Source organism: Wasmannia auropunctata, unplaced genomic scaffold (assembly GCF_000956235.1).
Source record: "Wasmannia auropunctata unplaced genomic scaffold, wasmannia.A_1.0 LD336046.1, whole genome shotgun sequence".
Lineage (NCBI taxonomy): Eukaryota > Metazoa > Arthropoda > Insecta > Hymenoptera > Formicidae > Wasmannia > Wasmannia auropunctata.
This window is the reverse complement of record NW_012026844.1, coordinates 425,943-453,224: the sequence shown is the minus strand read 5'-3', so window position 1 is coordinate 453,224 and position 27,282 is coordinate 425,943. Positions and strand designations below refer to the sequence as shown.

Genomic DNA, 27,282 nt, shown 5'->3' with positions numbered 1-27,282 from the left:
GATTTTCGATGAGATTCGGAGGCAGGGGACACTTGTTCGCTCGTATCTCGGACCTGGAGATATGTAAATATTCTCATCCTCTCACGGCGCGAGGTCTCCACGAGAACGATCAGGACAAACGGACCAGTCAGCGACGGCACAGTCACAATGTGCCATGAGCCATAACAGCGTGGTTATCAGATAAGCTTATAAGACCCGGGTAATCGTAATAGCATCGCAATGGCGGTTTCTCCGGCTCCATCGCGGTCGATGAACGGAGGTGGGGAAGCGACGGTTAAACGATGAACGAAGACGAGAGGAGAAACGAGTCGCCGGGGCCCTCTTTTCCCCATCGGCGAGTCATTGTTCCATCGTAATTAATATTTTAATTGAGATCAGCGGGAATTAATTAACGCAACAGGCCTGTTAAGGTCGTTCGCCTGAACCGATCAATCGCGATCGTGACGCACTTGTCAGGATCAAGATTTAATTCGTCTTCTTATTCGTAATATCTCTATCAGACGTGCAAGATGTTATAAGCTTGATAAAGATATAATTCGCAAAAAGGAAATAATCGTGAGTAAATTGATTACCGGCAGCAAATGTTATTTCAAGAAGCAAGCAAGGATCCATTAATTCGCCCGTCATGAATATTAACAAATCTATATACTTAAAACTATCTTCGATGGCAATTCGAATAGCTAAATATCCTATTGTAATAGCGGACACACGCAGATGGACACGCTCGTATATCGCATTCGTAATCGGATAAAAAGCTAACGACGCGACGCATACAAGCCGCATAATCAGTTAGGATGTGATCCTAGCACGAGCGAGCGGCGAACCGAGTATCATAGAAATGGATACAAAGGGGCCATCAGCAGCCACGGTAACGAGCCAGCCGACCTACCCACCCCATCGTATCCCCCATTGTTATCGCTCTTCGTGGCGCATCAGCGCCGACTCAAAAACACGCTCTCCCGGCAGTTAAGCCGTGCACATTCGCGCGTCTAATTCCGCGAATGTGGCCAGCGGCAGGTACTCAACTACTCAGCAGGCATGCACGTGCTTACTCGTGCCCTCTTGTCTCTTTCTCTCCCTGTCTCTCTTTACGCTTTCCGCGTCTCTCCCACGTCTCGAACAATAAAAGGAATACGCGGTGTAAAGCAGATAGCGAACGCGCGCTTGCTCTCTTCAGGGTGGAAACGTTTTAATAAGCAGACGTGCGCTGGCCTCTCCGAGGGGGCGTATAAATATATTCGGTTGCTCTATAGCGAAAGCGTACTCTCGCACTGCGAAAGAGTGAGAGACGTGATATGGGGAGACTGCGAAAGGGGGGACGGGGTGGTGCACCGGGGGCGGATATATCGGTGAGACGACCAAGGGTAGAGCGGGGAACGGCAGGCGTGGTAGAACGAGAGGCAAAACATGTTGCGGCACGAGCTGCCTCGAGAGCTCCGCGGAATTAGCTTTATTATAACCTGGGGGCCATCCATACATGCCTAACAGCGCACGAACATTCGCCGGCCAATAAGCCAAATGCTAACCAAACATTTTCGCGACTCGGCGCACCCTACAATTCATCCCTCCCTCGCGCCCCTCTGTAGCGCCGAGAGGTCCAGCAAGGAGGATCGATTAAAGCGAGATGTGTATATTTAACGTGACTATCAGTTACGACGACGTGAGCATCGCGATGATTTGCTACGTTTAATGTTTCGTGATTTAATTTTGGACAAACGAGGCATATCGTTGTATACGCGAAAAAGAAATTCTATTCTTTTGTCTCAATCGCATTAACGGAGCTTAATGAAAATTAAACGCACGGTTTATCAATCGTGATTTCGCTTGAAGCCCACGCTGGGCTAACGCAAAATGCATCGAAGAATTAGGCGCATCTTTACTGCGACCGCAGGAAAGTCCATCTATCCAGTCTCTAACGACTCTCCCTCCCTCAGGAGAAACTTTTCTGGCCGCGGCAGCGCCGTGAAACGATTAGGCCCGGATTAGTCGTGCGCGCGAGATCGATTATGCGATCCTGCGGATAACATTGGCCTGATTTATTCCCCTAATGGGCGTTCGCGCATTCATTTCGAGGCCGTGCGAGGCAATTCCACGGGGCTTCGTCGGATGGCGGTGCCCGTCCTGCCGCTGACAGGAAAACTCTCGCTGGGTGATTCAGCGTTCGGTTCGGCGACGCCTCCCAACGACCACCATAATGCCTACCTATCTCGGGTACCCACCTACCTAACGCCATTTCCATCGTCGGGGATCATAATCCAAAGTTCAATCGCGAGTCGAATGAAATCGCGTCAAAATATAACGACGAAAGATGCCAAGGCTGAACGATCGCGATAGTGCTGACCTTCTAATCATATCGCCAATCCTCTCGTTTGTTCAGAGCGTCGACCAGGAATTAACTGGTCTCGATCAAATAAATGAATTAAATAAAAAAAGAGAAAATAATGAGTGCTTTGCAATTTACAAAGTACGTAAAATACTTTGCTTCAATGGCATTCAGGGATGCAGAGCGTATAACAGCCGATGCGAGATAAATTCGACACATTCGTAACGCAATAAAGTAAATAAATGCATTTCTTCAAAATCAGATTTACGACTAATGTAGATTCCGGCTTGAAATCGGCTGCGCGGAATTAATTTTGCGACGGCGGGATACAAGCGTCGCGCATATACACAGCGAAATTCGACAAGTCGGCGCGGAACAATTACACGATGGCGGGGAAATTAGCGATCGCGGACGATTATTATCTCGCGCGGCGGCATGGAGGGTGATTCATAACCCGCGCCTCGTATTTTCGCGGATGGCACACGTCGAATTTGGTCAGGATGGGAAACACGGGCGGCATCGACACCGCACGCTCGCTCAACCGGCCCTCTTCCTCCGCCACCCCCCTTCGTTGACAGGATTATATTCGTACGTACCCACCGTGTTCCTCGGTGTACCTCGGTGTCCCGCAATACGCGTCGCGCGATCATATTCCCGTCAGCTAATAAATTTAGCGCGGCGCTCGAGCACACGGCTGTCGCCGCGCGATTATCGTCGCGCGATTGTTCTGCTGGCAATGCCACAGTTTCGAGAGGTTCCAATGGTAAAGCGTTTCCTTTCTGAACGAAATAGCGCGATTAAATCTAACCACATATTTCAGAGACCTACAATTTCAGGAAAATACATCCCGTATGTCATACAAATTATTAATAATCTTGCGAGAAATCGCATAGAATTGTGATAAAGTGTATGAGTAAATAAGTTAGAGTTCGCTGATAAATGTCTGTGAAAAACGTTAGTTGATAGTGCTGACGTAAAGTACGCTAGGAAGCTGTCGGGCGGAGGAAATCTTAATAGCCGATGCGTCGGCGCGATAGAGTCGTTGTGAAATTAACTTCTCGAAAAGAGTACCGTTTCACGAAATGACTGGGCGTGACGAACGCGTGTTAATCTACGCGCGGTGTTGTGCAATAGTGCCGAGCGCGATTATATCGCAGATATACATTCGATATCGCACGACCAATAAGAAAATTAAAGCATGTATATTCAGATTGGAATATGTTACCGTTCATAAAAATAACTTTCAATAAGACAAAATGTTCTTATTTTTTTTTTGTACAAACGTTATGTAAACAACAATTTTACGAATATCACAGACGTCGACAAAAACAAAAATGTGATGAGATACCTGTCCTGGACTGTGCTTATTCATCGAGAACTTCGCGACATTCGATTCAGTGAAGCGGAGGAAGAGGCGATTGGCGTAGCCTCTTGTATAGAGCCCATGATGTACTGCGATGAAGGTCGAGCTTAGCCGCCCGCGCGGTTTCGTCTCCTAACGAGTTTATCGCATCCTCTTTAACGTTATTAACACGGGCTAACGAACTGGAAGTGCCGAGTCACCCAGGTCCTATACCGAACCACATTGGAGCCACGGCGGTTCCGCCAGGTATACACACCTGTACACGCGTGTCTGATCTTTACGCGGGTGTGAGCGTGTGCGCGCGTGCGTGTGTGTACGCGGGCTTGTAAGTACAGGGCGAGAGGCGGGCGTTCGACGGTGCGAGTTACGTGTATAAGGTGGGATAAAGGTACGTATAGATACACAGCCTGGCCTGTCTGTGCGGCCCTGATACCCGGGTCTCTGGGCTAATTCCGAGGTGTAATCTACGGGTACCATCTCAATGGATTAGCATATAGATAGCGAGGTAGACTGACCGCATATATGCGCACCTAGACCACGCCACGGGGGGAGGACGCGGGCATGTCCGTTTTGGTCCCGTGTCCTACGCACGTAAGGGGGTCAAATGATGTTGCAGCGACGTTCTCGCGCGATTGCTAGAAATAAACTCTGGAAATATCGTGTATGTGTGTGTGTGTGTGTGTGTGTGTGTGTGTGTGTGCGCTCGCATTAACGAAGCCAATTAAGACTTGTACAATCAATGGACAACGAGATTTCTCGCCGCGAGAGAGAAATATCCTTCTGTTTTAAACGTCATCGCCGATAAAAATAAATCGATAAAAGCAACAATGCAATTTATGGACTATGTAAACCGTTAGTATTAATTCTAAAAATATTCATTGAGATTCCTCAGATTACCTTCAAGATTTTTATTCGCGCAATTCGGCCAATCCAATCCCATCTGCCACATCGACGTGGCTATAGAAAGACATGCCATCTTTCTCTGAGGACTTCCGTCCCGGAGATCATTGAAGGATAAGAGGCGTCATCGACGCTGATGGCAACGGACGCTGGGTTACGAGAGGGGGCGGACGGGCCGCGGACTTGGGGCATTTCGCCCGAGGTGATTCGGTCGCGAGGTAATTTGTGCTCACAGCGGGGCTGAGCAAACACGCGCGGCGGGGGTGCCTCGAAAAATTAAATAACTCGATGACTGGTCACATTCTCGAACGTGCGCGGCACATATAGCTCTCGGGACCGAACGAACGTGCATACATACATACGTACGCGTCGACGGTCCCGAGATGTCCGCGAAGAAGGGCGCCTCTCGGCTGAATGACGTGGCCCTCTATTGTCCCTTTTTCCCTCTCTCTCTCTTTCTCTCCTTTCCTACCTTCCCGCATTGCGAATGGTGCCTCTCGGTCGTGCGTCCCGGGGGAACACCGTGGGCCTTGTGCAGTCTAGGACGATCCCAGGACTGTGCTCAGGGAGCGAGCGCCGGCCTCCCGCGGACTTATGAATACAAATAGCCGCTCACTGCGCGACTCAGATCCCTGATAAGGTACGGTCCTGGCTTACTGTACCGTCGCATAAAGTAGGCTTAGGGCCTTGCAGGGCCCGTCCGATGTAGGACCGTTTAACCGCAGATTATCCTCGCGACGGAGAAAGATTCGGATCAGCCAAAAAGATTTCGGAATATGCGCGCGGATAAATTAATTGTAAAACAAGATGACTTGCAGAATTTAATTTAAATAGAACAGATAAAAACAATCAAATATGGGCAAACGACCTCTACAAAGCGTAATGTATTTATATAATGATTAAACACAACGCGTGATTAAATACAAATCGATCTTTTGAAAAAAATCAACGGACTTGTTGTTATCTACCTTATCGCAATCTTTTCGAATTATTCTTTTTTTTTGCGATACCATGACGAAAGATCATTGTAGGAAAATACAACGATAACACAAAAATTTCAGTCCCACGATCGGACCACCAAGAAGGGCTCCACGACCCGGAAGGGCGGCGCCTCGTCCGCCGCTGTCATGACAGTCACAATCAGTCAGTTTTCGGTATAGTCTCCGGACTGTCACTACGGGGGACGAGACTCCCGTGGATGAATACCGCGGAGTCTGCCATTCACCGGGAACGCTGGAGAACGGAGAAGGCAATCAACGAAACTGATTTAATATACACGCGCGTCTCGAGAGGGGAAAAAAGATATCCTGTTATCCGCCTCGTGATCTTTTTTTTCCAAGAGAAGATGCGGCGGTTGATAGATTAGCGTAAGACCAGAAGCCTAAGTTGGTATGGAAACGTGATAGACGATAGGAATTACGAGAAGACAACAAGCGACCCATTGTAAGCCGCTTGCCGTTTCCCCGTGCGTATATACCCTTTGCGTAGGCATCTGTCCTACCTACCACGTATATATTACCACATAAAGGCCCAAAGAATTCTCGCGGAAGTGAAGCGAGGCGAGGCAATGCGAGGCGTCGTAGCCGCTGAGCGAACAAATTTAATGCGCGTGCATAACGACACCAATTTAAATGATAATGCGCGGTGTGTGTGCCTTCAAGATTAACTCGTAATAGGCCGGAATAAATGTCGACGGACCTGTTAGAGGTGTATCTAGTCGCCCGTTACACGGAAACAGTGGGTGCTAACTACTCCTGTAGACAAGCTTGTTTATATTGGTGCGCGCGTTATGCGGCACGAAAATCCTATGCGTAAATCCACACGCACGCATCTGCCGGGTAGTGCCAAGAAAATTGGGTCGCCGCGGATCACGTCTGCTAGATCTCTCAACGTCGTTATTAACGAGACGAGCGGTGAGTTATCGTCGGACACCGCGTATCCCGCGCTAGCATCCGCGCAACCCGCAATTATCCGGCCGGTTATTAAATTTAACCGGCGATATTTAATTATCCTTCGACGAGGTGTTGCCGCGCGATGCGTATTAAACGCCGTGCCATAATTTACTCGATTACGTGTAGAACGTTCGATAGCCGATAATCACATTCGACGCTACAAGAGAGACGCGCTACCCGGAGACGCGTCTTCTCGCGAACGACCACCGGGCGCTTACGCGATTTTCCCGCGTGTTCTACGCGCGAACGCGATAGCGTATGACGATGACGGAGAGAAAGAAAAGAATTTATGCGGGGGAGAGCGACACCTTGCGCGTCCATCGGCTATATCGATAAATCCCGACGGTAATGAGTGAGCTTATCTCAAAGACACTAATCAACTGGCACTCCTGTCCCGAGTGAATTTGCCTAATTAAAGGAACAAGATGTAAACGATTTTATTTCCATCACTATTCGTGGCTATCTGCGTATCTGCCGACCACTTGGAAATGAATAAATGGTTTCCTCCGTATCTATCATTCTCTCCCTCTCTCTTTTTCTCTTCTCGCAGAAACCAAGCAACACACTTCAACCACCACGGCCAGGTGCACCTGTCAAGTGCTCTATGCCGTTAGTTTGATTAATGACAGAAATATTTCTTGAATAAACAACAGGGCGCGCTTAAGATCGCTTGAACAGATTGACATTTAGATATACTTACAATTAGAAGCGCACCAACAATTTAGATTTAAAAGATAACCAAGGAAATTGCACGGTAAAGAGATGGTTCGAAGTTAACCTTCGTTGATCTTATATTAACATTTCTAAATCTAAACCACTGTGAAGAAAAATCTTCGCGGAACGTATTCGCTAATAAATATATGGAAGCGATCTTCTGTCTAACAATAAGTTTTTTGAATAATTACATCAACTAAACCGTAAGACCTTTGAACTATGAGACTTTATTTTATTTTCAAATAATTTACTTCAAAACCAAAATTAAAGGACTAAAAATATTGAACAGAAGCTAATTAGAGGAAATAATCAACCTCGATCAAGAGTCGACGAGGTTTCGGAAGTAAGCTGCTGCACGAAGTAAGTTTGCCTGCGGAGGTGTCTTGTCGAGATTGTCGCGGATAGAATCATGTGCAAGCTGTGCCCTCGCTTCCTCACCTCACCTTGCCACGCCAAGCCGTTGAACCTCTTTGCATATACATTCTGTAAGATTACTTTGTGCGGTTTACACCCAACCTCCCCCCTCCCCACAGTCCCCTCGACCGTCCCTCAGCAGCACGCTGCGCTTCACTTCAGCCCTCGCCTGCTTTCGTTGCCGAGAGGCAAACTACCCTCCAAGTTTCACCCAAGGTCCCTAATGTATGCGGAACTATACGGCAGAAATTCCAAGTTCGGCATGGCCGTGTTAGGCGCCTTTACGATGAGTTTCCACCCTCCCGTGCTCTCTTTGCCGCGCTCGCGGAGGGTAGGGACGAGGCTCGCTCGACAAGACTCGCCCTCCGCATAAGAGGCGAACACGCGTGATCCTAATTAGAACGCGTCCTCGAGGTGCCGAAGTAAAAGCGAGCTTCTTGTTAGGCGTCCCGACGAAGGCGCCGTCGGCGCATTCGCGCGCGCATATACGCGAGCGTACAAGCGAGGTGCACTCTCCAAGTAAAAGGATTCTCTCTCCTCTCCACTTTGCAAACATTTCTAAATGAACATTGTCAAAATCTTAATTTCCACGACAATTGGTGCAAATAATAAAATTCGCGAGAATGTTACGATTGACGAAACAAACGATCATCAGAGATAGTGAATTCGAGCTTTACACGCGGAAAAAATAATAACTTGTTATTATTTTCGTCAAAGAAATGTGTCACACGAAGTAAAAAACTAAAGCAATCGCAAGAATTCTCACCGGAGAATATACAGATAAAACACTCGCTTATCACCCATTCTATTTACATAGAAAAGAAACTTTACTGTTGAAAAAGCATAATGCTTACAAACGACCGCATTAGCCGAGTTATTACATTGATGTAATACATTATGTTTCAAAGATTAAATGTCTCCAGAAAATTTTTATCAAATACTAAAGCTCAAATATAGGTACAAAATCTCGTTATACAAATTAAAATGAAATTCAATCAAAATAAAATAAATAAATTTGCAAATAATTAAGAAATTCTAATTAATTAAAAAATATCGATATTACATTGATTATATTCCAAAAATTTTTTATTTAAACATCCTTTTTAAAATCGGTTCATCACGATGAGAATGGGTTTTCATGACAAACCCATCGCGCGTTTAATGACTCGCGATTTGAAGAGTCGTTCGTAGAAAATATGATGAAAAACTACGTAGAATGTGTTGACGCGGCAATTGGCCGGCGGGACCGGCGCGGCACGCGACACCGCGCTAGACGAAACAGTCATTAGGGATGCAAAGGGCGGAATCGCGCGGCTACGTTGCATGATAATTACTTTAAAGAAAGGCCGACGAGGTTCTAGTCACGGGCTTCCCAGGAGATTACAGGATGTCCGGAGGCGAGAGAGGATTCTCCCCGCATGACCCGAAAACCCTTTCCACGCTTACAAGCAATAAAAATTAACGGCCGGCCCGGTCAAATCGGTATATGAAAGGCGGCCCGCCAGGACCGGGCTGTGGCGTCTGAGTAATACATAATTATCACGGGCCATTCAATGTATACACGCGGCAATAAACAGTTTTCTTTTGTAACGAAATTGTCATATAGAGAGAATGTGTCAAAATCTTTCAGTGTCCGTTAACATTTTATTCAAATTTCTGTTCACGAAAGAAGAATCGATGTTGTAAAGTCAGAATATTATAAATACATTATGCAAGATTTGCTTCTTATAATGATTTCATTTCTGATATGATAGAAAAAAAAATTTAATGTCATTTCATGCTTAAAAACAAACGATGAAATTACAGTAGACAATTAATTCAAACTTTTTTTTTAATCAATAAAATAAGATTTTCAATTCTTCTTTAAAAGGACCAAACAAATTATGCCGTAGCCACGCGCGAGAGGCGAGCCGAGAGCACGATCCGGTCATAATCGTTCGAAGGAAGCGTGAAACGGCCGCTTCTTTTCTCCTTTGTGGAGCGTCTTAACCGGTCGGCGCCTTTAATCGTGAGATCCGATAAATATATCGAAATTATGATGGAGGATCGGCCGCATACAAGACGGGCGGCACATCCTGCCGATGCTCCATCCAACTTTGTTGACTACGGCGGAAAGGAGCCTGTTTCCCCGCTCTCCTCCCGAGAGATATCTCGGGATCCCTCCTCCTCCACTTTTAATTTTCAGGCGCGGCTAATTATGATTTACGGCAACATCGGCGCAACATCCTGATCGCTACGCGAGATACCGCCCGCAGGATATTCAAATGCGATGAATATTGCTCGCCGCGATAAACGGCACACGAACGACAAGGTAAACGGAGAAAGAGAGACGGGAGATCGCGAAAGAGAGAGCCGAGTACGCGGGAGAGGGAGGACCGTCGCGAGAGCGCGTGCGAAGGATACGGAGAAAGGATTCCTAGTAGCCTACTCGGTATGCAAGATGAGCAGTCAGCCTTGTACATACCGCATCCTTCCTCCCGCCCTTCGAAGGATGTATAGGCGTCCGCGCGCGTGGATCGTTCCGTGCCGAATCGCTCGTCCGTATAGTATTTAAAGCCCCGGCGGGATAATTCAATACGGGACCCTGAACCCTTTGTGTCCCCGCGTGTGTTTGGAAAACATAAGCTGCCTGGCGATGTCACAACACGACGAGCGCCATGATTCAACCTCTCGTTAAGAAACGAAGGTGTAGCAAACAGCCATCTCCCCGAAAGAGAGACGGGCAGACGGCCGATAATAGACAAAAAGGCACATTGATCTCTACAATAGATTCTGATTATTTATTTTTTTAAGTTCTATTTTTTTTAAGAAATTTTCGCGCCCGCGTATTTTTTTCCCATAATTATATACAAACGAGAGTTATCGTTACGTATAGAATTTTTCAAATATTCTCTCTCTTTCTCACTTTTCTCCGAAATTTAATCTTTCTGCTACTTTCGCGATATCTTTCTCTATATTCGCAACGCTTTATATACACGCACAATTATAAAACAAAAAAAGATGCTCTTACCTTATCCGCTCGTTTTCTAGTAGGGGCAGTCGTATCGTTAGGCCGGGCAGGAAGATCGGTTTCGCTGGCCATTCGATTGAAGCGTTGCATCCGTTCGCGAACGCTGAGTTGTTCAGCCGAAGAGGGATTCGTCGTCGTTACAGCTTCATCCTCCTATAAGTTATCAGTTCAATTCTCCGATTTAACATATAAACACGATCAATAACAAATAACGAATCAGATGACTAGAAGGGTAACCAAAATAAAAGTCTTTAAGACTAGTATTCATAGTCCGTTATTATTTTAAGGCTGTCTTAATGTTTCAAGATGCTAATATGACTCTGTGGCCGGTATTCATTGGCCATTCTTATTTCAAGATCGTCTTAAGTAATGTGTTAAGATGCTAATACGGCTCTTGGTTTATCACGTCATAAGATTGTACTGACGATGCTTAAATACAAGAATAAACTATAAATACCAGCCTGTGATTGGCTTATGACATCTTAAGACTGTCCTTAAGGCGATCTTAAAAGAACCGACTATGAATACCGGCCTAAGAGACATAAATAAACGATAAACAGACAATCTCGATAACGGTATGCTATTAGTAAAATACCAGAAATCATTTAATTAAAAAAAAATGTAATGTAATAATATTGCGCAGTCATATAAATTCTTTCACTTAAATTTTTTAATAGTTTATCAATAGTAAATGATTATTGTATAAAAGTCGTAGTTATACATATTCTAATATTTAACAGATATTTTATTGTTCAATGTCAAACTATCATATCGTATATGAATTCACAGAAAAATATCATTTATCGTTGGCATGATACATCGCTTCCACGTTGCACGATAAATCGCGCAAATATGACGACATCGATAACGGTAGGTCGCGTATGCTTTTTCAAGGAAACACAAATGCACATAAACCTACCTTTATGATGGCTTCCGAGGAGCTGTTCCGATTTCTATCGACGTTTTCCTTGTTCTCCACCTTGAGCTTGTCCTGACTTTTGCGACGTGGTGGAACAGGGGGCGATGACATCGACGTGCTGGGCTCCGAATCGTCATTTTTTTCGCGCGCGGATATCGGCGTCGCACTTTCTTCAAGACTCGCATGAGAACTACTCGAGGACGGGCTGAGGGGTGCAGGAGGTGGCGGCCGGTAAGGTGGAGGCTCGCGTAGAGGAGAAACCGGAGTGGTTAAGTCGGAGGTGGCGAGAGGAGATCCCACTTGCTTAGGGGACGAAAGGTCTAAGAAGGGTTGCCGGTATTTCTTCTTGAGGACCAAGTACTTTTCACCCTGTTAAGGAACGTTCACTTTGAGAGCACTCCGCGTGGGTGAGTCGACAGGAGCGACGCAGACTTTAACCCGTGTTTCGTTAACTTTATTTTCGGTCATATTAATTACAGGAAAAGTGACAAATATTAAAATAAATTCCGACAACTAAAAATAAAAATTTATTTCACATACTTTCCTGAGAATTTTGTCGTAAAAAAATAAAATGTTTTTATTAATAAAATTAATCAATATTAATAGAAATCTTGCATTAGTAAATGAAAAATAATAGTGTTTTTTTCATTAAACTTTTTATATTTCAAAATTTCTATAATCACTTTTTATTGCAAAAATCATACTCTCTCCAAATTCTAAATCGATCAATCTATTGTAAATACAATATATAAAAAATTCAATATCATTATTTCGATATATACGTGAAATCAATTTTAGCAGAGATATTCAAGACAACGCAAAATAAACTGAAAAAGTTTTCTTCACAGTATTACAAATGTTAATTAATCAATATTAAAAGATTCAACGCAAAGGAACTTTTCTTGCAATTGTTTCTCCATTATTCGGATACGCGCCCAACAATTTTCATTTCGAGGAGTAGCACGCATTCATGTGCATGACAGCGCTCCTAATGTTCACTAGGTAAATAACACTGCTCTAATCCTCTATTTTAATCCTCAATTCGCAATCTTCAATCTTCAATACGTACTCTGATACGGGCTTTAAACAACGTGACGACTCCGCTCCGGAGAGAATTTTTCAGCTGATCGCGCGCCTTCAGCTGATCGCGAGCGGAGCCGGCAACGTCGCGCCGGGCGCGCAACAAGTCGCTCCTGTCAGGAGACGGAAAGGGAGTCGCGGGACGGAGGGGGGGGAGGGACTCGTATTAACCTACCTCCTCGTTCTTTATGGTGGCCAGGATGTTGACGTACTCCTTGAAACGATTCCTCGCCTCGACTGTAATGCAAAATCGCACGTTGCACACCACGCTGAACACCACGGCGGCTCGGCCGCTCGCTGTCTACGTGTTTACACCACGTATATGTACGCGGACGCGACGGGGTCACGCCTATAGCGACTGGACAGCCGCGAAGCGCGACGCGGCGACGTGAACGCAACCCACCTCGTGTCTCCGGGTCCGTCAGGAACCGCTTGAAATGCTTCACCAGGTCGTGATTGCGCGCCGTGCCCCCGTTTTCCAGCAGGTAGTTGCGAATCTCCTCGAGGGACAGCTCATTGGGCGTCGCCATCTTGGATCAACTGACTCCGTAGTGCTCCGTAGTGAACATCGGCCGTCTGTGATGCGACCCGGCCTGTCGGTAACAGCGGCCGCTGTAGTTACCACCGGGAATGAATCGACTGGCTGAAATTTTTTTTAAATCTCGATTCGCTCTTTTACGTATATAAAAGTATGTTTACGCGCACGTAAATGTTGCGTAATGAAATGCAGAATAATCACGACATGCAAATACTAATTGATTAAGTAAGAAATTGTAAATAACGTAACGCTTAACAATTTTTGCTTATATATATATGTATATAAATTGCTATTTTAGCTTTAAATTGATGTGAACATACTTCACTAATCGGGTTTGATAAACGACACGGATATACTCGCCAAAAATCGTCGATAAATATACAAAACGTAATATATATTTAATAGCCGTGAAAGTATCTATCCATGTTAATGCATTCGTTCGCGATATATTATTCACCTGCGCCCGAATAGACGATTCTCAAAAAGCCTTTTAGCGACACGTTATTCCGCGGATTTCCAACGGCGGGACTCCCGCACTCCCGTCGACCGGATTAAATACCGTATTTTAAACGCGCCCGGCACACATATTAATGGAGGCGTCGCAACGTCGGGAGTGCATTTTAACGCTTTCCCCGCCGTAAGCTCTTTACGATCGGATAGGATCAAAACGCACGACACGCGCGCTTGATGCGAAACCTTTTTAACAGACGTTCAGGCGAAATCGTAATCTGTCCCTGCCAACGTTGGCGCGGGGCGCCGTCCGGAACACGCGCCTCTATATTTATTCAACGACCAATTAGTAACCGACGCGATAAATTCTGCCTTAATTTATGATCGACCATAATTTTCCATGTACTTTTAAAGCTGTCTCACACGAGAGAGTATAAAGGACGTGTACACATATTCCGTAACAGAGACGCGTTCGCGTCTCTCGCTTTTTTCTTACCGTACGATCGTAGAGATTGATCAAAAAAAAAAAAGGAAGTTAAGAAAGAATCGCCAAAATATTTAACCTTAATTCATATATCGTAAATTTTGTGAATTCTAATTTAACGCCGCATTACGCAAAATAACGCAAATATACATTGTAGACATTATTATGTGTCCCGTTATATTATGCGCATATATAATGTGCGCGATGTGGCTGGTATAAAATTAAGGAATATGTATTCACTTCCGGTCGCCACCCGTCTCTCCGGAGGGTTAAAAACTATTACGGCGCACCTTGTGTACACCACCGGAGCTCTCGTTAGCTGTACAATCACGCGCCTGTAATAGCGGCGATTCTTATTAACAGTGCCTCGTGATTAAGAAAACGACCTTACTAATCACCCTCGATGTGTAGAAATACACGTAAACCGAGAGAGGGGGGAGGGAGCGAGAGCCGGTAGAAGGGCGGGTATATATGCGTGCGGCACGCAGAGAGCCCTGCCCGCGTATGTGTGCCCGTGGAACGGAAGCGAGGCGGTACCTTTGTAATTAAACCCCCTTTATCGGCGATATTCTAATGAAACGACGAGTAATGATCGAGCGCGGCCCGCAGCAGTCGCACGAACATCCTTCTCTCCGACCCCGGCATAAACATCGTTGTTTTCCCCTTCCGAATATCTCTGTTAAGAAGATGAAATTTATAATTACATTACGCCACCAAATTTTAAATTTATAGGTACGCAGGTTTTCGTATTGTTGCAAAATGCTCGCGAGGCAAAGAATATATAATCACGAAGAGAATAATTATCGAGGAAAAATAAATGTTGAATGTAAACCGTACGCGAGTTTCACGAATTTAAATGCGCGCCTCATTGCCAGATGCAGGCGGACGAGGTATATATCGTACATACAGGTTCAACAAAATCGCAGCGAGCGGAGCGCAGAGAGGCGGCACGATGTATTCTCCGTACGCACGTGCGTAACCTTTCGTCGCGAACTACGTGTACATAAACATACCCTGGCGCGGCGGCGCGGTAGCTCGCACACGAGTCACATCACTCCGCACAATTTTACAAACTGGACGGGATTGATGCACGAGATTGCATGGGCACGGGTAGGACAGATATTCCCGCGAAACGGGAAGGTCGAGGCGGAAGGGGGGGGGAGGGCTCCGGGGGAAGAGGTGACCGCGACCGGACAGGAACGAGCGGTCGGGAACGAGGACAAAGGAGATCGCGTCGACGCCCCGCCGACGTCCCGAGGTGCATCTACGATATCATCTACCCGTGTTCTCCTCCGCTTTATGCTTATATGCCCGTGCATATACCTACGTAAGAGCCGGGCCGGAGAGCGTTGTCGCTGCGCTTTATCCGCGCGTCCGGCCGGCGCGCGCAAACTGCGCGAGCCGGCCGAAGGTCACTCCGTATGATCTACCGCCGCGAGATTCCAAGGAGGAGCTGCGACATAAAGTAATCCAGCTTACCAGCTTACGCCGCGTTGATTCTCTGCCCGTCGCCACCGTATTCGCGTTCACGCGACGAATAACCGGCGAGCGACGCTGGTTGTTCTGCCGAGGCCGGGGATCGAGACCGGTACAGGAGAATCCGACGACGTGCAGAGCGTGGATTTCGGCGCCTCGCCGGACACACGCGAAAGTGAAATATTTACATATCGTTCGTGGGACGCGATTCCGTATGTATATGCCAGGTATGCGCTCGCGTTCAACGTTTTGCGCCGAAACGAAGGATCAACTCGTCGAAATTATATAATCTATTGCGATTCCCGGTTACGGCTATATTTGGAACAAACCGCGGGGGGGACGCGATGTGCTGCAGACCGCTCGCTCGCGTATATCCCGCGGGAACATAGTCGCGCTGCAGTCGCCTGCAGTCACGATTGCCACTTCATCGGTTTTGAAAAAAATCACCGACGCGCCGGCGGAAGGAAAAAAAGCCTCCGATAGATCGCCTTGAATTTCGATATCTTTTTTCAAAAAGAACAATAGAATGAAAGCAATTTCAACGGTAAGATTCAAAAATGCAGCAACAAGATATTAATATTGCCTTAACGCGTAAATTAGAAAAAAAGTTTTTTATTGTAAAAACGATTTCCGGGGAAAATAAATTGATTTGTAATTCACGTTGCTTGATATTTCTCTAAAAACGGTTGCATTTAAAATGAAATAAATATATATTCGGCTGAAAGAGAAAGCAAAGATTCTGATTGCAAAAAGTGCAAGCAGCGAACAGACCTAATCGCGCAAGCAGTGAACAGACCTTAATCGTGCAAAGGTGGCAGCCGTGGTTGTAGCGTTTAAAGAAGCATTCGCGCATCGCGTGACGTATGTATGGCGCGCGTCGGTGCGAGGACAATAATACAAAACGTGTGGTTGTTCATATTTCTTACGCATCACCGCGAGCCACTTTGTGTCTCTCGGTAAACGTAAACGTAAACAGAACGTTTTCCGTGCGAAACATGCGAGATGTTGTGCCTTGCCGTCGAGAACTCGATCCGGCATCACAAATGTCGACGAGATGTGCCGAGCGTTGCCTGATGTGTATAGGTACGGTATAATTTAAACAATTATAGAAATAATTTAATTAACGATAAAAGTACGTTGTTGAATTAAGTCGATATAATGCAAATAGATTCGTGAGCTATGCCCGCAATAAGCGGACAATGGAAATTTCATGTTTTCTCGGTCGATGAAAATCCCTTAAAATTGCCCTGTAGAAGGAATTATTATAAAAATTATACGTCGTTATTCACATGTGAGTAACGTTAGCGAGCAAATAGTAAATTCGTGCTGGACCCAACAACGCGTTCTTCTCTATCTCCTCTCGCCGTATAAAGCGCGACGATATAGGGTCGCGGGGGCAATATATACGACGTATATATATTCGTCCGTAATTGGAGCGCGTTGCTCGGCGAATCGACCGCGATATAAAACGAACCGTATAAAGACCGTACTTTAGTCGGTTTTTGCGCGCGGTTTTTAGCCGTCGTACCTCCGGTGGTCTCGTTAGACCGGACGCTGGGAGGTCCGGAAGACATCCGCCGCCGCGGCTGTATATACGCGTCCGCATTTACTCCACGTACCAGAATCGCGTCGCACAATCCCTAGATCGATCCCTTTGCGAGATACCGTACAAAAGTATCGGAAAATAAATATCCAACACGTTTAATGAACTTTCCTTACGATTAGATCGGATTAAATGTCGATATTTCTTCACATATCAATTATACACATATTAAAATTTAAAAATCATTACTGTAATTTCATACAATTTCGCATATAATAGAATTAAATTTTTACAAGCTGCTGCTTTTAAAATTCTAATGTGATTCGTTTTATATTATATATATTTACATTTATTGTTACTGTAATTTCATACTACAGTTTCGCATATAATAGAATCAATTTTTTTACAAACTGCTGCTTTTAAAACTCTGTGATTCATTTTATATTATATATATATTTACATTTATTATTAACAAGTGTATATTTCCGAGAATACTTTATATTTCGATGCTTGATACACACACGAGATATCGCCGAGTGGACACTGAGAAACAGTTAATTAGGTATGTCGTACGAGAAGCGTTGAGGGCAGATGGGACACACAGCTGAAGAGGCAAATAATATCAGGAACGTAAAATATTTCGTCGGGTGAAATTGTAGCTCCTAATGAATCGAAGGGGTCTAAAAAGAAAAAAAAACGCGGAGTCTCTCGCACGCTGGTCGAAGGAAGCGAGCGCGCGGAAGTTATCGGACCGCACGATCTAGCCTACCGTTTACCAGCCGAGGTATTAGAAGTTGTCACAGGTGCTCGCCCGTATATATCATGCTCCACGTATATGTACGCATGTACGCACGCACGCACGCACGCACGCTAAGAAAACGGGCGAAGATTCTCTCAAGGGGAGCCCCGGTATGTGTATATTTGGCTTTCCCACAGTTTTGCGCACGATTTTTACTATCCCGCCTCGCGCCGGCGTTTGCCGACGGGCAGACGGAAGCCATCGCGACTTCAAAGATTCGCGATCGAGGCTGCCTGCGAGTGCAGTATAGGCAACGCATATTATCACCGTATGCCTATACCTAGCCGGGGCCGACATGCCCTCGTCCGCCGCCGGCGTCCTCGGCAGCGCGTGCACACAAAGTCGAGGACTCGGCCAACACTCCAACGGCAGCGCGTTTATCGTCGCAGACCGGCGGTCCGTACAAAGTGCACCTCGCCGATGGCGGCTAATGGCAATCTTGTTTTATGCCTTGGCGGTTCGGCGCGCGACAAAAATCGTTTGCACGTGAGCCAGATTACTTATTACTCGGAGACGTGTGTCAACCTTGCGGAGACTGGACGGCGACGTCGAAGCACCCGATGTCACTCGTACGCGGATGCTGCAGGAGACCCTGAATTTTGCATAAGAACCGCCGTGATAATTTTTTCGACCCCGCGCATTTTGCTATCTCGATCGTTTTTTTTTTTTATTTTAATCTGTTCGCGTACGCCGCGGATACTCCGGTCGTTATAGAATTAATTTTCAACACGACCCCACGATGACATTTATTGACTGACGTTTATTAAAAGCAAATTCTGACGATGCGATTTCAGGTAGCGCTTCGTTCCGCGGTAACCCCGGTGATATATCCAATAATTGTCGCGCAGCGGTCGTTTAAGATTCAATCGCCGAGTAAAGTATATCGATATGGGAACGTTTCAAACCGGATTGGTAAATTACAAACGTTTATATACGACTCCATCAATCATCGGCCCCGACGCGGGGCAAGCCGTTGCATGGAGCTGCACCACGCGATGATAACGACTGACAAGTGTCGAGTATTAGTAACGTTTTAAGCGTGCGTCAGTCAGCGTCGGAGCAACGGGGGAATTAAAATGCGAGAAGTAAAAAAAAAAAAGAAAAAAGAGTTGGTCGGACAATCGTCGGGGTGAATCGATGGAAGGGAATGTTCGAACGTGCAAGGGAGGGATTCAAAAGTACCATCGAACGAATCGTGTCGCTGTCAGTAACGACGCATTAACGCGTTCATATCGCATTCCAACCCTTCGTTCGTTCGATTACATCGCACTCACATCCTGTACGAATATATTCGTTCGTTCCTCCTCCCCGTGAACGTAACTCGATACACTTTTTTCTCCGTTACTCGCGTCGCTGAGACACCCGTGTAAATTCACGTAAAATATTCGCGATCGGAGCAGATACGAGGGAGCCAACGTACTGGTCATTATGTACTTTATGGAAGGATACTTTTTTTGTATATTGGCGACATTTTCTTCTTCTTATCGAACACGCGGTATCTAAACTTCACCGAGTTCCGCAAACTGCACGCTTTAATTATTATTATATCAGCATTATAAACTGACGAGTCAAAAGTTTTCTTAGTAATGTCCGTGAGAAAAATTTGTGAAATAAAAAAATCATGCATATTGTTGCAGGGTTGTTGAGGGGCGCTATCAAAGAAGATAGTTTCGCTGCGATTCCAATATCCTCTTCAATCTCAGCACTTCGGCATCTCGTCTCTCAAATTCCCGCGGTCAGCTCGATGTGCACGGAGGGGGCTCGAAGGAAGGAGCGCGGGGTTAAGCGGGTCGGGATATAAGTGAAATCGCAATAATTACCGGCGGCACGGATCACAAATCCCGCAGTACGGTAGTTGGTAGGCGGGATGGTCTACCAACAGACGCATACAGGTATTATACGCAAGCTCTTTGTCGGGGGGAGCCTCGGAGGAGGGGTACGGTTTATATTGGCGCCACCTCCTGCACGGTTAAGCGAGCGACTAGGGCAGACTTACGCCTTACACCTCTCTCTCTTCTTCTCTTTCTCTCTCTCTCTCACCCCACCCGCCGTCGTTCTCACCCTCTCGTTCACTCATTCTCTTTCTCTCTCTCGCTCTCTGTCTCTCTATCTCCCGCTCCCTCTATTCTCCTCTCCCCCCTCTCTCTCACCAGCGACGACCCTCTCTCGTCTCTCTTGCCGCGCGCGCTCTGATGCTGCACAACTCCCGCTCGCTGACTAACCCAACCTAACCCGCGGGCGAACTTCATTCCACGCCGACTGACCACCACCGACGGCCGTCGTCGTGTCCTCGACGCCGCCGTCGTCGTCGCCGCCTCGTTGTCGTTCGTCAGAGAACGCGGTCACGCGACACGTCGACTCCGTCGTCGGCGAATCGGTGTGCTACGTAGTACATACGTACGTGGATCTCCTCTTCTTCTCTTTCTTCTTCCCGGCGGTGGTGCACCGGCCACCCGGTGTGTCACGCCGATATCATTGTGACTGGGATACGTGACTGGATTTTTTGAAAGTGACTGTGCCTAATAGTACCTCCCTCTCGACCATACCCTACGCGCGTACGCGGTTGTGTAGCGGAAGAATTAAGAAGACGTGTCATAAAAGCAGGGGGACAAGACAGGAAGTTCGGCTCACCCCGTTTTCCACGGGGGAAGACCCCTACAGAAGGCGAAGGGACAGACGAAGGCTCGACCATGGACATGTCCGAAGACTGTTGGGATCACGTGGGACTACTCCAGGAGGTCTCCGCGGAACCACCCCCGCCACCACCCGCCTCTGACTTTTTAATCCAGCATCAAGAGGTAAGTACTCCCCTTTTGTATATCTTTCGTAGTAAATTACATTTAAACGTGCTTTGCGAAAAATTCGGGGTTGAAAAGACGCGAGTCCACTGCATGAATTTGCAAAGACAAAAAACGCGAGAAGAGTGAGACATATAGTAAATACAAGATAAAATATATGTCAAACGCGACATAACTATATATTATTAAACTCATTATATAATTTTTCAATTATCGCAAGGTGAGCAAAATCGGAATACCATTCTATTCACTATATTTGCGAATCGGCAGCATTTTTTCGTTGCCGTGAGTAAACATTTGTCTCGATTTTTTTTTATTTAATAATATAGTTTATTAATTCGTAATATAAGGGGTTGAGTTAAAGTGAAGAAACTGGGCTAAATCGGGCTGTATCGTGCGCGATGATACATATAATTATATACCCTCCTCCACTTAAACACACGACAATTTTGGTATTTGTACGGTCGAGATATGTGATTTTACGCGCGAACTTGTCTTATTGGTGTGAACACCATGGAGAACGTATTTATCCGGAACGACTGGAGAGCTACGCGCATTTGCGCCAGATAGCTTCTTTCTAATAAAACACGCGGACCTACGTAAGGGATTCCGGTGTAGGAATCATTATCATAATGATACGGCGAGGCGCGTTGATTTCATTCCGCGAAAACGATTGCGGCACGTACATCATACACGAGAATCGAGAGAGAAACGTATATTTAATTATGTCGCTCTTGGCGATCGTCCCCGTACAACTTCCTTATAGCACGTCAATTAGAATACATCATTATTATCGGGCGCCATTTTGATTTACTTCAATAAAAAATCTTTATCCTTCAATTTTCCGACGACCACCATGGCAATTCTGCTGCGATGGTTTAATGATTTAATGACGCGGGCACGTTGCTACAAGCCCGTATTCCGTCAACACTTTTTTATCTTTCAGGAATAAAAGATAATGCATATAATTTAGAAACGAAAACTCGTTTAGTATTTATGAATCTCTTTACATAATCACACGCGCTTAACATTTTTTTAATCCTATTAGACGAACGTGAGAGATATTACTCTTAAATTCTGTAGAGACTGTATTCCGGACACCCCGTATATCAGGTCACAATTAAGAGACCGAATTGTCGGGGCTCTCACGAGAAGCCGAAGAAGATCGAACCGCGAGCTCGGCAACATTCCAGTAGGCTGCACCGAGGTAGAAAGCACCTGGATAGTCGTGGCGATTTCTCTGTTTGCTTAAGTCTACAGCAAATTAGTAATAATCACGCGGGACCACCTGTCATCGGTCCGATAGGTCCGGAATTGGGAGGGGGGGACGAGGGGGATTTATATGTTATTATATATACCTTACCTGTGTGCGAAGGGTCGAGACGCAGGGAAAGAATCGTCCTCAAACGATCGACGAACCGAGGGACCCCGGCTCGTTCCGTTTCAATTTCGTCGGGCCCCCTTGCATAACGAGCTCTTTCCCTGTCTTTCTCTTTCTCTCTCGCTCTGTCTCGGCGGGGCATCATGAGTCCACGCCGGGGCGTTGGTTACGGTGCCCTGTAATCATATCCGAAATTATAGGCATTTAGTTGGGCATGAATGAGCGGATAGGAAAGTTTAAGAAGAAGATATCGGTGGCATCGGCGCGTCAGAGGCGCGTGCAGGGCCCCGGCCCGTTTGCCTCCGCTTCCTTTACGCCCCCCTCCCGTGTCCCCGTCCCTACCGTTCGTTCGTCGCCGGTTTCTAGAGGCACCTGCACCTTCGCCGCCCCGATCAGAGCTCAGATTCACCTCCGATACAGGTCGCCCTTCCTGCACATCTTTCTTTCCTTCCGCCGTCATGTGCATGTGCACGCGTGAATCCCTGAGACACGACCATCTATTATAATTCGTCATGCACGATGACAATAACTGTCGTATATGTTGCATATCATACCGCTATTAGTAAAATTAGAGCACCATAGTAATCATAATAAATCATAGTAAAATCAGAGCATCCTCAGAGAATTTGATCGTTCTAGAAAATGTAATCTCTTTGAATTTTTTAATTATTCCAAAATGTATTTTAATTAATATTATCTAGACTCTTATAATAGAATTTCGACTGCTACATCTTTTTATTTTATAAGTTGACAAACGTTACGTTGACAGTATATTACACATAAGCTAGATGTAAAAAAACGACTTCGTGTCATTCTGTTACGATAATACTAACGCTGCCAGCAAAGCTGGCAATGAGAGATCAAAGACTGTATAATAAATTAATTAAATATTATTGAATACTTTGCAAACGTTCAGAATAGATGCTTCCGCAAGAAAAGATATAGGAGCGACTTGTGGATAAAAAGCCGATGAAAACAAAATCACGCTAATTTTATATTGAGAGCATTTTCTGCCTCTGGCTATGTTAGTGACACGATCGCACACTCGGCGATTGTGACTGGTACCTTGTTAAAACGAGACACGAAAACGCGATGGCGTCTTCACGCGAAAAGGATTAAAATAAGCGATCGGTCCAATTAAAATACGGCGGGGGACCATCCCTCGCGTCGTGTCCAGCAACGTGACAAATGCGCGCACGGCGCGTCCCAGCTGCGGCATTGAAAAATATCGATGCGCATCGAAATATAGGCTGCTAATCGAACCGCACCTGCGTCGCGAAAGCTTCAAGGCTTCGTCTCGAAAGCTGATTTCGCGGGACGTGATTATGCGTGAACATCGTTCGACTCACGTATGAGTTTCCCACGACGGGTGGGAGGGAGGGAGGAAGGGCGGCCCCAGCTTGGGGCCCGTGTGGGAATATCTGGTCTTATTACTCGCGCATAGGAAACACAGGTTGATCGACCATCGATTTTCGTATTCATCCGACGTTTACGCTCGCTGCTACCTGTGTTCCTTTCTCGCTTCTTTCTATCTTCTTCCACGGGTCTGACATAGTCATAGATCAACGTAGCTTGAACCCGGGCCCTGGTGACTCCCGCGCACGCGACATTCCATCACATGTTCGGTGGCCCGAACGCTCGAGCACCCGCGTTCACACCGAAAAATCGTGAATTCCGAGGTGGAGCGAACGCGAGCGAAATCCCGAAGACGCGAGCACGTACGCGCTTCGTGAGAGAACTCGGCCGATTCGACGCCGATAACGGGCGTCGCGCGTCCCGCTTCCGAATTGCCCCGTTCTGCCGGGCATTCTACGGTAGTCGCGGAGAAAAAACGTAGACCGGGACGAGAGAATCAAAGCGACCAGAGCATGTGGCTTGCCCGGCACGTTCGTGTCGGACGAGAGGAGCGTCGATACGAGGCGCGGTAGACGCGGGCATGAACGATTTGCGAAGCATCGTATCCGAGAGGCTTTGAAGGAATTTCAATTCGTGGCAGAGAGTTAGATGGCATAAGTCTTCCTCCCCCGTTCTTCCTCACCATCGTGTAATTGATGTAAGTCGCGTGTTACGACTTAAATTCCAACGCCTGAATGCGCTCGATGCATGGCGACGATTGTTCGGACACCATTTTTATGTTGCTGACTACCCGTGTAATCGCAGGGGGACTGCCAATCACGATCGTGGGAAATAATATTTGGCGGCTGATATGCGGCGCTAAAAACTATTTGCATATAATGACGAGATAATTATAGTGTTGCGCTACTACATATCTTGTTTTCTTAGGGCGCCCATTAATTTCGTATTAATGAATATTACTCGCGCGCTCGTTAATTATATTCTATTATATTCCGAACGCACGCTCTGTATATAAATATGATTACGTCGTTAATTTTATTCTAACGACGCGGTAATTTTCTCATCTACAGAATACGTTATTAAAATTATGGAAAATATAACTTGTGTTTATTAGTTATAACATTATAAAATGTTATAGAAAATTATAATATATTTTTCCCTCGTATATTTTTCAAAATCTCAATTAATTTACAATCGCATTTTATAATTAATCTTGTAATATTCCGAGTAACGCAAGATATCACGTACTAAACTTGCTATCAGATTATACAATATATTGTCCACGATTTAATAGCCCACGCGACGAAGGAAAGGCCTTCGTGCTATTCTAAAAGGGGAGAAATGTGTCACCCGAGTGAACGCTTAGCCCTCTTGAAAACTCAGTTCGATGACATCGCCTTTTCCGACTCGTTGCAAGGTTCACACGGCCGTGCATTCCATACTTTTGTTGCACTTTGTCGCGCGCGGGATACGCACTTGTTGTGTAAGCACTTGTCGCCACCCTTCCTGCTTCTATCCAGGACGACGTCCTTCCGTCGTCGTCCCCCTTGTCATCGTCGTCGTCCTCGTCGTCGCTTGATCCCAGTCCGCTCGCAAGTCCGAATGGAGCTTCCTCAGGCACACGTGACACGTGCGTCCCGCATCGACCGGACACGTGCAGGGCGCAATGTCGCCGTCGAGCGCGACGAACTCACGGTACCCTAATGGTTACGGTTACAGACCACGTCGACGCCCGTATTTTCTCTCCGTCCCGTCGCTCATCTCGAATACATCACCGCAACAGCGATACATTAGGCAGGGGTGTGAATAATGATTGTGTCCGAGGTCTAAAGTTAATACTTTCGAAAGGGGCTCCCACGATTGAAACCAATCGAATAATCCTGCATTCTACTAAATGCGAACGATTCTGAATGAAATACTTAATAATACAAAACAATATAATAAAACAAATATTTGCGAGATTTGTGATGTCAAAAGCTTAAATCTCGATCCGTTACTCTATTCTGTTATCCTAATGTCGGCGCAATAATTCTCCACGCCGGAACACCGTGAGCGGCTTCGAGTCCTTCGGCAACCTTCTGGGAATTCGAAAACGTCCGAGTCGACGGAAGCCCCCGAGTGCGCGAGGCAAAGGAAACAATCGACCACTTGTTGCTGAAAAGATTGTATCGAGTATTCGCAAGAGAGTCTCTTATATAGGTGAGATTAAAAAACCGGTATACTTATAGGCATACCTTTTTTTTCCGCGAGCAACCGCCATGCTTCGTCAAGTTCCCGACGCTATATCGGCAGGGATCCGCCGCAGCCCGATGAAACGGCCCGATACGTTTAAAGGCGCTCGCCGTTTCGTAACGGAAGTAATCACGCGGCCAAGAACAAGGATTGCTGGATTATAGACGTGGCGCACGAGAGAAGCTTTTCTTTTGTGTCACCAGTAGACCGCGGCGGCTCCCTCTCACGCGAGAATAAATTCGGCGGACCGTAAAGAACCACTACTTTCGAATCGCGTCAGTAGCGCGATACACCACTCGCGATGAAAATATTTTTTGCGGCCCCATAGACAGCGTACCGTGGTTTCGTCAGCTATAGAGTCCCTCTGGTTGAAATTATTGTACAAGAAAGATGTTAGAAATAGCTCATTTCTTATTTCATAACAATTCGCATATTTACAGAGTTGGGAAATAACTCGTAACTCGTAACTTGTAACAAAGTTACAGTTAGAGTTATTTTTTTCAGTAACTGTAGCTTAACTTAATTACATCTTTTTGGTAACTAATTTAATAGTTACTTTCATAGTTACCCTATATATAATTTCAAATTTATTTCAATATAGACTACGGTTGAATCAACTGTCATCAAATCATTTTCCTACTTTTTAAATAAAATTGTATAACATTATACAATGGTAATAAACGTAACCAGTCTTTTTCTCTGATGATCTCAATAGTATCACTATTATTCATGTTGTGTGTGATAATAGAAACGTAACAGATAAATAACGACTTGTTACTTTTTGACTGTAATATTATTTTAAAGTCAGTAACTTGTAACAGTAACTGGTTACTTTTTGAAAGAAAAAAACTATAATTGTAACTAGTTACTTTTACAAAGTAACTTTCCCAATCCTGCATATTTATTAACCATAAATACATAACAATAATCACATTAACAATTTTTACAATCATTGAAACAATATATTTAATTATAGCAGTTATCCAATGTAACAGCATTAATCTTTTCGGCTATTCAAGATGGTGACAGTAATTGCTGCTTGGATATACGTTTTTGAAAACGAAAAGCGCTTTTAGACTATTTTTCAAATAACAACTATTTTTTTATTTCAAGTTTGCGCGGAACAGAGAAATGAAAACCGAACAATCGCGTTTTCAAAGAACGTACTTTTGAAGACGATATTCATTGAAAGTTTTCGTCCTCGAGGTAAACAGCAAGTTGGCTTTCGCTTATAGAGGGGAGAAGATTCGACTAATTGAACCCTCAGTCGACTGACATGCTTGGCTACAAGGGTGGATTTATCTTGACGCACGTTAACGCGAGTGCGAGCGCGTATAAAGCACAATCCCCGCTGCTTTTATTATATATATATATATATATATATATATATATATATATATCTCGTCCTCCTTTCTTTCGTCGTCTCATGGAGGTTACTTTATTAGCCGGGGGGCATCGCACGGGTTTCGACGCAACAGTTAGCGGTCCGACCTCTTCACCCCTCTAGGAGAGGTTGCGCCATTGTCGAGCGAAGTATCTTCCGGCAGTAA

The 27,282-nt window shown here is 45.6% G+C and overlaps 2 protein-coding genes across 7 annotated transcripts in view; one reads left to right on the top strand and one right to left on the bottom strand.

The window, feature by feature from the left end:
* LOC105451722 (ankyrin repeat domain-containing protein SOWAHB) overlaps positions 1-15,909 on the bottom strand; it is a 101,089-nt gene extending 85,180 nt beyond the window's left edge. For 5 of the 6 annotated variants that reach the window (XR_974618.1, XM_011692345.1, XM_011692347.1 and 2 more), the window contains exons 1-5: positions 15,627-15,909; positions 13,079-13,318; positions 12,851-12,912; positions 11,596-11,964; positions 10,677-10,829 (exon numbers count right to left, since the gene is read on the bottom strand). Coding sequence is in view for 5 of the 6 variants with exons in the window: in XM_011692345.1 (XP_011690647.1) it covers positions 10,677-10,829; positions 11,596-11,964; positions 12,851-12,912; positions 13,079-13,205 (711 nt within the window). In the remaining variant the exon portion in view is untranslated. Of the gene's footprint in view, positions 1-10,676; positions 10,830-11,595; positions 11,965-12,850; positions 12,913-13,078; positions 13,319-14,684; positions 14,824-15,626 lie in introns of all 6 variants that reach the window. The other variant, XM_011692346.1, reaches the window with a different exon arrangement.
* A 4,746-nt stretch (positions 15,910-20,655) lies between these two features.
* The window catches only part of LOC105451721 (homeobox protein araucan), a 59,416-nt gene continuing 52,789 nt past the window's right edge, over positions 20,656-27,282 (top strand). Inside the window, exon 1 of the mRNA XM_011692344.1 lies at positions 20,656-20,763. Within this exon, the coding sequence (XP_011690646.1) occupies positions 20,656-20,763 (108 nt within the window). The remainder of the gene's footprint in view (positions 20,764-27,282) is intronic.